This window comes from Lipotes vexillifer, unplaced genomic scaffold (assembly GCF_000442215.2).
Source record: "Lipotes vexillifer unplaced genomic scaffold, Lipotes_vexillifer_v1.1 scaffold1293, whole genome shotgun sequence".
Classification (NCBI taxonomy): domain Eukaryota; kingdom Metazoa; phylum Chordata; class Mammalia; order Artiodactyla; family Lipotidae; genus Lipotes; species Lipotes vexillifer.
In genome coordinates this window covers 652,984-664,517 of record NW_006790911.1, presented here as the reverse complement: position 1 = coordinate 664,517, position 11,534 = coordinate 652,984, and the positions used below count along the sequence as shown (strand labels likewise).

Sequence of the window (11,534 nt, the reverse complement as noted above, 5' to 3'; positions counted from 1 at the left end):
CTAGCTGATCATTCGTTAATTTTTTTCTTCTTTATTTTCCTGCCTAAATTGATCTCAGCAGATACTGGTATCAGCCTTTGGAAAACACTGGTCCCGAGTTACAGAGGAGAAATACCAGTGATAATTTTCATTCTGCCATTTTACCCGCCTCTGGTAGTCTACTGTCTGGACATCAATTGATTCAAAAGGTTGTCATCATGGAGGAAGTTAAAAGTGAATTACAGTTATTAATGTCACGTGAAAAACCTGATACATTAGGACTGAGTTATTCAGTAACGTTCTCTATTTTCCCATTCTGGGTAGACTGTTCATATCCATCTAGGAATCCAAATCCCATTTTATTCTTCAAGAGTCAGCTCAAATCCTGCCTCCTCCAACAAAGCTTAATTGTTTGGAATGACGGTGATCTTTCCACTTTCTTAGCTCAGAACTCTGTTTTGGCCATGTACCCTCACATTTGGCTTTCCTAATTGATTCATGTGTTTAAGTGTTGCTATCAACAAAACGGATCAGATACCTCATTCATTGGGTGGTGAGGGCAGTGTTTTCTATTTTTGTCTGCCGGAGTGCAAAGCATGTACAACAGTATTTCTCAAATTGTGTTTCAAGAAAACTAGAACTCAAAGATTTTAAAGGATATTCTTTGGGCACAACAACAAAAAAAATTACAAAAAAAGGTCTATGGTCTAATTTGAGAAAACCGGATAAATTAAGTTAAACAGGTTTTTTTTCTTTTCTTTTTTTATTGAAATACAGTTGACTTACAATACTGTGTTAGTTTAAACAGGTTTCTTTATAGGAGAACTTCTCAGGAGCCTTAATAAGCTAATGTGAATTATGATGCTTCAAAGGAAGGGAGATATTTGAAGTTTCCTAGACTTACTTGGTCCATGGAAAGCTTACTGACCCTGTTGTAGAAATTCTATTTTATTTTCTGTTATGCAGTTTGGGACCTGCTGATACAGGAGATTCTTCATAGATTCTTGTGGCATTTAACTAAGACTTCCTTCCTGATAGTTAAGTCATGCACTTCTAGGGGATCCCTGAAGTATTTCAACTCTCGTGATAGTCGATGTGTCTAATTAACATTCAAATATGAATACTAACATCTTCTTTTAGGGACTATTCTTCTACTTTCACAAAAAGGGGCAACAAATAGCACGATCACTGGCTAATATTTTTCCTTTTTAATTTCTCTGGGGAGATATTTGCTGAATGAATGAACCAATATATGAGCAGAATGAACCGATGAATTCAAGTCTGTGACGCACAGGTATAACAGAACTTTGTGGAACACATGCTAAAAACGAATCAGTCGGCTGGTTCCCAGTGGCCACATCTAGGGCGAGGGATATATGAGTTCTCCACCTGAACTGGTGGGGAGCTCCCAGAAAACTGTGAGAAGATGTGGCCTGGAATGAGTCCTGAGGATTAGCCATTTGGGGGCAAAGCTGCGCCATATTTAGTGTGCAGAGAACTAAGAGTGAGGACTTGGGCATTTGTTAAAGGAAGGTTGGCAAACCTATATCCCTTTTCAAAAATCCTAAGAACAAAGGAAAAATTACTGCCTTGGACTGATTTACTTAACTTTAAACCCTAAATGGGATTGAACGTGTCCAGTGGCTTATGGAGCTTGAGGGAGGTATAAACGCCTGAAATGGACCCAGGAACCCATATTAGTTAATAGATCATACTAATAGGAACCACATACCATCTTCAGGGTTCACAATTTCAACAGTTGCCATTTCTGGAAACTCCAGTGCAGCCCTGCCAGGGTTTGTCAGAACGATCTGGAAGGTCTCTGAAGCCTCATATTCATTTTCTGATAGAATTCTCACTCTCCACATGGCTGTAGTCTGTCTGGGATTGAATCTGACCTGTTTCTGGGCCTTTCCTTTAAAATCTTTATTTTCAGTTTCATCTTTGGTTACAATGCCTAAACAAAAATCAGGAAACTATAAATATATAAACAAGTGACTGATGGGATATTCTTTCACATCTATTGTTTTTCTATGGTTGATGAAAAGCAAATAACACAGAAATTGCTTCTTTTAATGTTCCTAGAAGACACTTATAAACTATACTTTTGTGTTTTTTTAAATTGAAGTATAGCTGATTTACAATATTGTGTTAGTTTCACATGTATAACAAAGTGATTCAGTTATACACATATCTATATATATTTCCGATTATTTTCCATTATAGTCTATTACAAATACTGAATATAGCTCCCTGTGATATACAGTAAACCCTTGTTGCTTATCTATTTTATGTATAGTAGTTTGTATCTGTTAATCCCTCCCCACTCCCTTTCCCTTTTGGTAACCATAAATTTGTTTTCTGTGTCTGTGAGTCTGTTTCTATTTTGTATATAGTTTCATTTGTATTGTATTTTAGATTCCATATATAAGTGATATCATATAATATTTGTCTTTGTCTGACTTACTTAACCAAGTATAATATTCTCTAGGTTCATCCATATTGCTGCAAATGGCATTATTTCATTCTTTTTTATGGCTAATATTCCATTGTATATATATACACAAACACACATACATACACACATGCACACACACACATATATATGATGTGGTATATATATAGCACATCTTCTTAACCCAGGTGTCTGTTGATAGGCACTTGGGTCGTTTCCATGCCTTGGCTATTGGAAATGGTGCTGCTAGGAACATTGGGGTGCATGTATCTTTTTGAATTAGAGTTATAAACTATACTTTCGGCTAAGAGAGTATGTCTAAGCCGAGGGGCATGAAAGTGAGAGAAAAGCAGGGAAGGAGGAGTGACAGAAAAGAGAGAACAGAGAACAGGCATTCACTTCTTTATTTTAGGAGATGTCTCCTGAGGGCATCTGATGTGCCAAACTCTGCCAGGTGCTTGGGATTCGGAGATGAGTAAGAAACTGTCCCAGCCCCAGAAAGCTCAGAGTCTAAAAAAGAAGACTCTAGAATGTGAATCCCATGGAGGTAGAGACCTTTGGCTGTTTGGCTCACTGATGAACTTCTGGTGACTACAACAGTGCCAGGCATGGAGTAGGCAGGCAATAAATATTTTTGAGTATTTTGTAGCTGATCATTTCAATTTCTGCAGTCTCTGGGAGAATAACTATAGGTTATTTTCTCAGGCAGATACTTCATCATAGTGGCTTGAGTTTTTAATGTATTTACTGTTTTTTTTTTTTTTGTCTTCATCTACTGATATGTTTCTTTCTTTTTTTGGTGATTTTTTTTTTTTTTTTTTCTCTCCTGTTGCGGAACACAGGCTCCGGATGCGCAGGCTCAGCGGCCATGGCTCACGGGCCCAGCCGCTCCGCGGCATGTGGGATCTTCCCGGACCGGGGCACAAACCCGTGTCCCCTGCATTGGCAGGTGGACTCTCAACCACTGTGCCACCAGGGAAGCCCCTATTTTTATTTTTTAAAAAATTTATTTTAGTTACTTATTTTTTGGCTGTGTTGGGTCTTCGTTGCTGCACGCGGGCTTCCTCTAGTTGCAGTGAGCAGGGGTTATTCTTTGTTGTGGTGCATGGGCTTCTCATTGCGGTGGCTTCTCTTGTTGTGGAGCACGGGCTCTAGGTGCGCAGGCTTCAGTAGTTGTGGCACGTGGGCTCAGTAGTTGGAACTCGCGGGCTCTTGAGTGCAGGCTCAGTAGTTGTGGTGCATAGGCTTAGTTGCTCTGCGGCACGTGGGATCTTCCCAGACCAGGCATCGAACCTGTGTCCCCTGCACTGGCAGGCGGATTCTTAACCACTGAGCACCAGGGAAGCCCTAATGTGTTTTAAAACGAAGTGTTCGGTATATTCTTTTGGGAGATGTCTCCAAACTGTCTTGATGATATAGTTGGCTCTCCATTTTGAAGGCTATGAACCCAACATGTTACTGCTATGGATAACAATACAAGTTTTCTGTGTCCTTTCCCTCCTTCTTAGAGTTTTTCAATATAAACTCAGTGGAAGCGGTGTGAAAAAATACAGACCACAAGCTTTTATTAGATTCTTCTGTAAGCCTCAGTAGGGGCACCATTGGCTGCTTTTGACACACAAAAAAATTACCCAAGAAACTCTTAAAGCAAGACTTTAGAGAACAATAATAATAATTTTAAAAAGATTCTATATGTTGATTACTTGATTATACAAATCTATACATGTGATAAAATGACACAGAACTATGCAAACCCAGTATACCAGTGTCAATTTCCTAGTTTCCAACTAGCAGGAAAGTAGAAATACACTTAGTGGACATTTGCGAATGGCCATTTCTGTTTGGGAGTTAGGGCTCCATATGGGTTAACTGGAAGGGAGAAAACATTATGTCTTCTTCCTTCTCTAGAGTGTATAGGATTCAAGGAAGGTGTGAAACATATTCTTCCTTCCAGAGAACGTAATGTAATGTAATGTAATATAGCAACTTCCTATTTGGAAATCAGAATAATCATTCTCATTTTTGGATACAATCTAGATAGATCCAGACAAAGTGATGGGGTAATTTCATGTATTTAACGAAAGAATCTTTTTATCTAATTTTAAAAAATCTCACTCTATTTTCTTTGCCCTCCCCATTGGAGGTGGAGACTATACTTGATTACTATGCTTTGGGGCCAGGGATGCTAGGGGTCTCTGTTCCCTAAGCAATCTAGCAATTTAAATAAATTGCCCATGACAGAGTCTTGATTTTTCATTAGGGAGAAGACCAGAAGCAGTGAATTCCAGCTCCACACACCAGACTAATGGGAGTGTTGAGGCAGCAAGAGGGGTCGTGGCCCTCAGTATCCCGGAGAGCCAGTCAGTGCCTGACTCGGTAAGTACCACATCCAGGTTCATCCTCTGTGCTTAGTATCACTTATTTCATATTCATGCTTCTGATTACTGACCCTGTGAAACAACTTACACTCACTTCCACAATATTTATTTGGTGATATCTTAATATAACTTTTCTTTCAGAGATTCTTCCCTCTGTGTTGAGATTGTAATAAGGATCAAATGTGATAAGGGATGTGGAAGTTTTGGAAAAGTCTGAATTTCCCTAAAGCCAAGTTTGCAGGGATCTGAGTGGGAAGAGAGACTTCTGCACCAGCAGAGGTCATGGAGGCAGTGGGATCTGGGCAGCAAGCTGGCCAGCTGAGCAAGTCCTTCTATAGATCAAACCCCACAGGAAATGACTGTTTTCTTCAGATCAAAAATGCCAGCAATTTTGTGTAGTTCAACTTGGTACGTAGAGATGAGGCAGGATGCAGTGGGAAGAGAACCGGACTCAGGGTGAGGAGACCTGGGCTACGGTCTTAGGGGCACCACTAACTAGAGGTGTAGCCCTTAAGGAAATACTTCCTTCTCAGGACCTCATTTCTTCTTCTCTCAAATGAGGGAGCGGAATTAGAACCTTTCTGAGTTCCTTTGCAGGTTGAACATTTCATGATTCACACCCACAGAGAAAACATATTAACTTATTATGTCCCAGTTTGGATAAACGATAATATTACTTCGTCTAAGTTGGTGTAACTTGACAAATTAAATGTGAGTGGTAAGGGCTGATTGCTTGTGGCTTTTCATCATGGAGTCCCTAGCACGTAGCACAGTTCCCAGAGATTAATTAGGACTCATTAAATACCTGTTGAATATGACTAAATCCCCCCTGGATAAAAACTGACCTAAATATAGATTTAAAGAATAGACCGAGCACTGCTAATAATTTAACCTATTTACAAGCTGTAAATGTATTATTTCTGTTACCTCCCTTCATAAGAATATAGATGATGGTTTAAACAATCTAGTAATATCATAATATAAAGCTGTAGTTATAGTCTAGTTAGAGCCAGGACCCGCATGCCAGGCTTTTAGATTCTTAGCTTAGAGCTTGCTCTTCTACAAAATACTATGCGTACAGAGTGTGAAACAATCTTTAAGTTTGAGGGTCTTCTTCTAGAGAAAACTTTTTAAAAATGATAAAAACAATGCTTTGCATTTCCAGAGTACCTATTATTTAACCTTTTCCCCATGGTCCAGCATTCTTCTCATGTTCTAGAAATTGATACCGTAACACCTGTCATATAAGTTCGTGCTTGATTGGCGTTAGAAATGAGATCGTATAAGGAAGGGAGGAAGGAAGGGAGCAAAGAAAGAAAGGAAAAGGCCCATTTCCTGAAAAGCCCTAATGCACTGTATGTCTTAGGAAGACATGATCCCTTACCATACCAAGCCCCTGCAGTTCCATACAGATATCCAAGAACAGGACAGAGTCCCCAATGTGGCTATGCTAATGTCAGTGACAAGTGACTCTGAAATAGTGGGCATAATACCCAGATCACCTATTCTCCTAAGGAGAAAGAGATCAATGTCACATCCCATCCCAGCTCATGTACGTAGTACAAAGGATATATAAGACAGTTCCAAGAGCAATTTGATTCATAAACATTAGGAAAGGAGGAGCCACGTGAAGGTCCACATGAAGGAAAAGGGGATCAAAAGGAAGCCTTGTGGAGGCATAGAAATAAAGTTCTACTGATGACAGGCCAGATTTTAGAGCCAAGTGTATCGACATGCTATGTTAAGTGGGTTTGGCCAAACCTTGGAACCATCCAACAAACCTCTAAACAAACGGAAGATGACCTCTGGTTGAGAGCTCTTCCTGAGGTTTGACAAAACAGTAATTAGGGAGGAAAGGTTGGGAGTTAAAGTAAACCACAGCCCAGCTCTGTAGTAATCATCTCCATTGTTAGTCAGCACTTTACAAAAACGGTCAAGCCAGGGAGCCCAACAGATGTCATTAGCCTGGTGCTTGGCAAGCACTTATCAGTCGAAGAATATAAGCTGAGCTTTTCTTTCCAAGGGAAGCATTCCATGTGTCAGCAATTCCTTTCTGCCAGACCACAAATCAACAGTTGCTAGATAAATGAAAAGCTTCCACTCAACTTACAAACTCTTGGGTAGAATATTCATTTTCTAGAAAGTAAAATGCCTTTTTTTAATAGCACAAGCTATAAACGGTCCCAGGGGGTTCCACTAAAGCGATCAAATGTCAAATTCATAAATCTTATGGACCTTTAAGGAAAATGGAAATTGAATTATGCTATAGATTGGCAAGAATTAAAAAATGGCAGAATAGGTTTTAGCTCATAGGTCCCTGAGTCTGGACTGAACCCCAGATACTGCCTGTATTAATAGTAAAGAAAAATTCAGTCTGAAAATCACTTAGGATATATTTTATTAAAATGAAAATCATTTTGATGACTGTGGATTATATGTATTATTTTGTGAATTACGTTGCTGCATACTTTGACATGGGATACTATTATATAATGATCAGTGGACATTTAAAGTGGAAAGAAATGTTGTAACTGGGGCCAAACACACAGAGAATAGCCTATGCTTCCTGACTTTCTGCATCTTTCCTTCTCTCTTATTCCATTCCTGGTGTGTGTGCGTGTGCGTGTGTGTGTGTGTGTGTGTGGTGTGTGTGTGTGTGGTGTGTCTCCTTTGCCAAAGTCCCTTGTCCTCTGTTTCTTTTATCTTTCCCCCCTTCCAAGTATCTGCCTCTCCTTCTGTATTTTTATTTCTTTGTATTTGTGTAAACAAGAGCTCTTTCCAGCTTCTAGAAGACTGGTTAGTATTTTTGTATACACTGTCTTTTTAAAGTTTAAATACGCAAGAAATGATTACTTAATAAGCAGCATCTACAAAGAGGTTTGTTAATTTATTCTTTGCCTTTAGCCTTCCGTTGGAATTAAACCTAGTAGTTCCCTTGAAGTCTGTGATAAAATCTCAAGGTAAATCTCCTACATCTTTCATTGAACAAAGGAACAAAAATGGGTATGATCTCCGAAGTCATTTCTAGTCTGTGATTCTGAGTATTATCATAATAACAACAAGAATAGTTTCTATAATTTTGCTCTTTTTTAAATAAAAAAATGAAAGCTCAATCTGAAAAGCATGTAATTTCTTTTAAAAAGTGTTTCTTGGTGTCTGTAAGGAAAAGAAACATTTCCCCACTAAAAGCATATGAACTGTACGGTCCAAGATACAGAACAAAAATATGACTGCCCCTTAAGCCAAGGTCCTGTGTTTGCCCAGCATGGAGTTTCCACAGTTATGGTAGAGTAGTTCTATAGAGTAGGTGGCTTTGGGGTTTCTCCAGGCAGGCACAGGCAGAAGACATGAATCAAGAATTAAAATATGCCATTTCTGTCATGACTACCCTTTCTACAATTATTATTTTCATAATATCCCAGAGACTAGCCCTCACTCTACATATCAATAACGGGTGACATGACAAACTGGGAATAAGTATCACTGGGGAAAGAGGAGAAGTCCTTCTTGAGACATATGATGCTGTTTTCTCAAGCACCCTGTGTGCGTGAGATTCTGGAAGGGCCTGACGGTGGATCTGCAGTCTGCCTCAAGAGGAGGGAAACTCAGCGCTTTGGGAGGATGGTGAGATGACCCGTGAAAACACTGGGCTTTTGCTGGGGTGAGTGAAGAGCTCAGTGGTCTCTGGAACCGTTCATCAGCTCTTCTAAATGCCCCTACTAGTGAAACCTGAGAAAAAGAGACACTCAAGCTAGCTATATGTTAGGTGTTGTTAATTTCTCTAATCAGGGATTCACATCCGAGGGATTGTCACGTGTCCTTTAATCAGAACAGCTCCATTTTAGAAGCAGATCCATCTGAGATACATGTGTACTTCTATTTCATTTGTCGTTATTTCTGGTCATATATTGCACAATTCAATTTTTGATACAGGGATTCACTGCTGAAATTAGTGGCTTGTCAATTAGCATAATGAATGACAGGAATAAAATCTCATTGGTGAAATCAATGAAAATAAAGATAAGAAAATTTGCTATAACATTATAGATACACTCTCCACATTAACTGAACAGGTTATGCATCTAGCAGGTCCTATAGCCTGTGCAGTTGAGAAGCGTGCTTAGGACTTTATTCCTAAAGAATTCTTTGTCCATTTGTTGGCAGGATATTCACTGGTTGAGGATGATTATAAGCTATCTCTAAGGTATAAGATTCCACATTTAGAATATTATTGTACCTGCCTCGAGTAAACTACTCATGCAAGATCAGGTCAGTGCCTGAAAAAAAAAAGAGATGGGACGTTATCAAACTGATAGAACGGGTTATGTAAACTATTTTCTTTCTTTATCTAAAGAATTCAATAAATGTTGATATGTGGTAAAAAAAAAAAAAAAGACACTGATTTACCCTGATGTCTTTTCATCAAGTGAGGGTACTTCTATTTGCTTCAGGAATGGCTAAAACTTTTTGACAGAAACGTCACTGTGACAGTTAATTTTGTGTAAACTTGGCAAGGCTATGATGCCCAGTTGTTTTGTCAAACACTTGTCTAGATGTTGTTGTGGTTCTGTAGATGTGATGAAGACATCAGTAGACTTTTTTTTTTTTTCAGTTTCATTTATTTAGGGACCTCCCTGGCAGTCCAGTGGTTAAAACTCCACTCTTCCACTGCCGGGGGCATGGGTTTGATCCCCAGTCAGGGAACTAAGATCCTGTATGCCACATGGCCAAAAAAAAAAAAAATTATTTATTTACTTATTGAAGTATATTTGATTTATAATGTTTCAGGTGTACAGCATATATACACACACACACACACACATATATACTTTTCGGATTCTTTTCCATTATAGGTTATTACAAGATATTGAATATAGTTCCCTCTGCTATACAGTAGGTCCTTGTTGTATATCTATTTTATATATAGTAGTGTGTAACTGTTAATCCCCAATTCCTAATTTATCCCTCCCCCCTTCCCCTTTGGTAACCATAAGTTTGTTCTCTATGTCTGTGACTTTGTTTCTGTTCTGTAAATAAGTTTATTTGTATCATTTTTAAAGATTCTACATATAAGTGATATCATATGGTGTTTCTCTCTCTAAGTCTACTTACTTCACTTACTATGATAATCTCTAGGTCTGTCCATGTTGCTGCAAATGGCATTATTTCATTCTCTTTTATGGCTGGGTAATATTCTATTGTATATATGTACCACATCTGCTTTATCCATTCATCTGTCGATGGACAGTTAGGTTGCTTCCATGTCTTGGCCATTGAAAATAGTGCTGCTATTCAGTTGACTTTAGGTAAAGCATAATGGATTTCATCTAATCAGTTGAAGGCCAAAAGAGCACAGACTGAGGTTTCCCCAGGAAGAAGCAATTCTACCTCAAGGCTTAACACAGAAACTCTGCCTGAGTTTCCTGCCTGCTGGCCTGCCCTATAAATTTCAGATTCACCAGTCCCACAACTGTGTGAGTCAAAAAATTTCTGTCTCTCTCTGTCTCCCTCTGTCTCTCTCTCTCTCTCTCTCTCTCTCTCTCTCACACACACACACACACACACACACGCACGCACACCCCTCCTACTGTTCTGTTTCTCTGGAGACACTTGACTAATACAGTCACCACAATGCTCCCCTCCACCTCTTTTTTCTCTGATATGTTAAACTTTTCTGTAACTTTTCTAGATGCAGGCACCTCCCAACATGTCCTGCCCTAGTTACCTTTCATCATATTTACATGTTCAGAACCTGTCTTCCTGTTTCATTTGCTTGTTTTAATCCAGTCAGAAGTATTTAGCACATAGACTTTGCAGAGAAACTGTCTGTAGGGAGAAGTCTTCTCCTTCCCCAGTGAGAGAGATAAAACACTTTAATGCTACTGAATTTGCCAGAGAACTACCAGGATGCTTTAGCCCAGATTAATCATAAAAGAAAACATAATGGATGGAAAAGAAAGATAAATCTGTGTTTTCTAAAACCTACGGAACATTTAGAATTGCTTGAAAATGCTAGGAAAGATTAGAAATATAATACAAAGGCTTAAGAGTGTTTTTATATAAAATATACCTAATATTCATTCAAAGATCCTACAGATCCTCCGCTCCGTGAACCTCGCTGAATTTCTTCACTAGTGTTTATTTCCTTTCCTGGCAAGTCTATTGACTCAGTGCTCTCTCTTTTTTTTTTTTAATCACTGCAGTGGTCTAAGCATTTCTTTTAATAATATTTGTATGTTTCTATATTACTCACTATTTAAACAGGAGCTGGTTTTTGCCAGAGCACAGATAAGTAAGTCCACACTGTTAAACCAGGACTTAAGAAACAAGAGATTCCTTGAGCGGTTTTAAAAACATATCCCATTTTCCTGTTTTAAACTGTTGCTAGTTTTACTCTAATTGTCATAGACTCTACAAGCAAACAGCTAATGTTCATCTATTAGATGGTTTCTGTAATTATTGTTTTGCTAACTCTCTTCAAGCATCTGGCTTGCTGTACATGAATCGAGCAAGGTACAGACTTTCGGTTTCCTATGAATTCAATAAAAGCTCAGAGGATGGGTGGAAATACATGACAAAAGACCAACATCCTAATTCTCAAATACTCAGTGACTTCAGATAAGATAGTCCAGAGTTTCACCAGTAAGCAACCCCAATGTCCTTGATGGAGACATGGAAACGCAGAGGCACAGAATGGGATGCTGCGGCGGCGGGGGGTGGGG

General features: G+C 38.9%; 1 protein-coding gene across 1 annotated transcript in view; it reads left to right on the top strand.

The window, feature by feature from the left end:
- The first annotated feature begins 2,905 nt into the window (after positions 1–2,905).
- The window catches only part of LOC103087217 (centrosomal protein of 72 kDa-like), a 31,099-nt gene continuing 22,470 nt past the window's right edge, over positions 2,906–11,534 (top strand). The window contains 2 exon segments of the mRNA XM_082931324.1: positions 2,906–2,981; positions 4,695–4,810. Coding sequence (XP_082787450.1) covers positions 2,906–2,981; positions 4,695–4,810 — 192 coding nt within the window.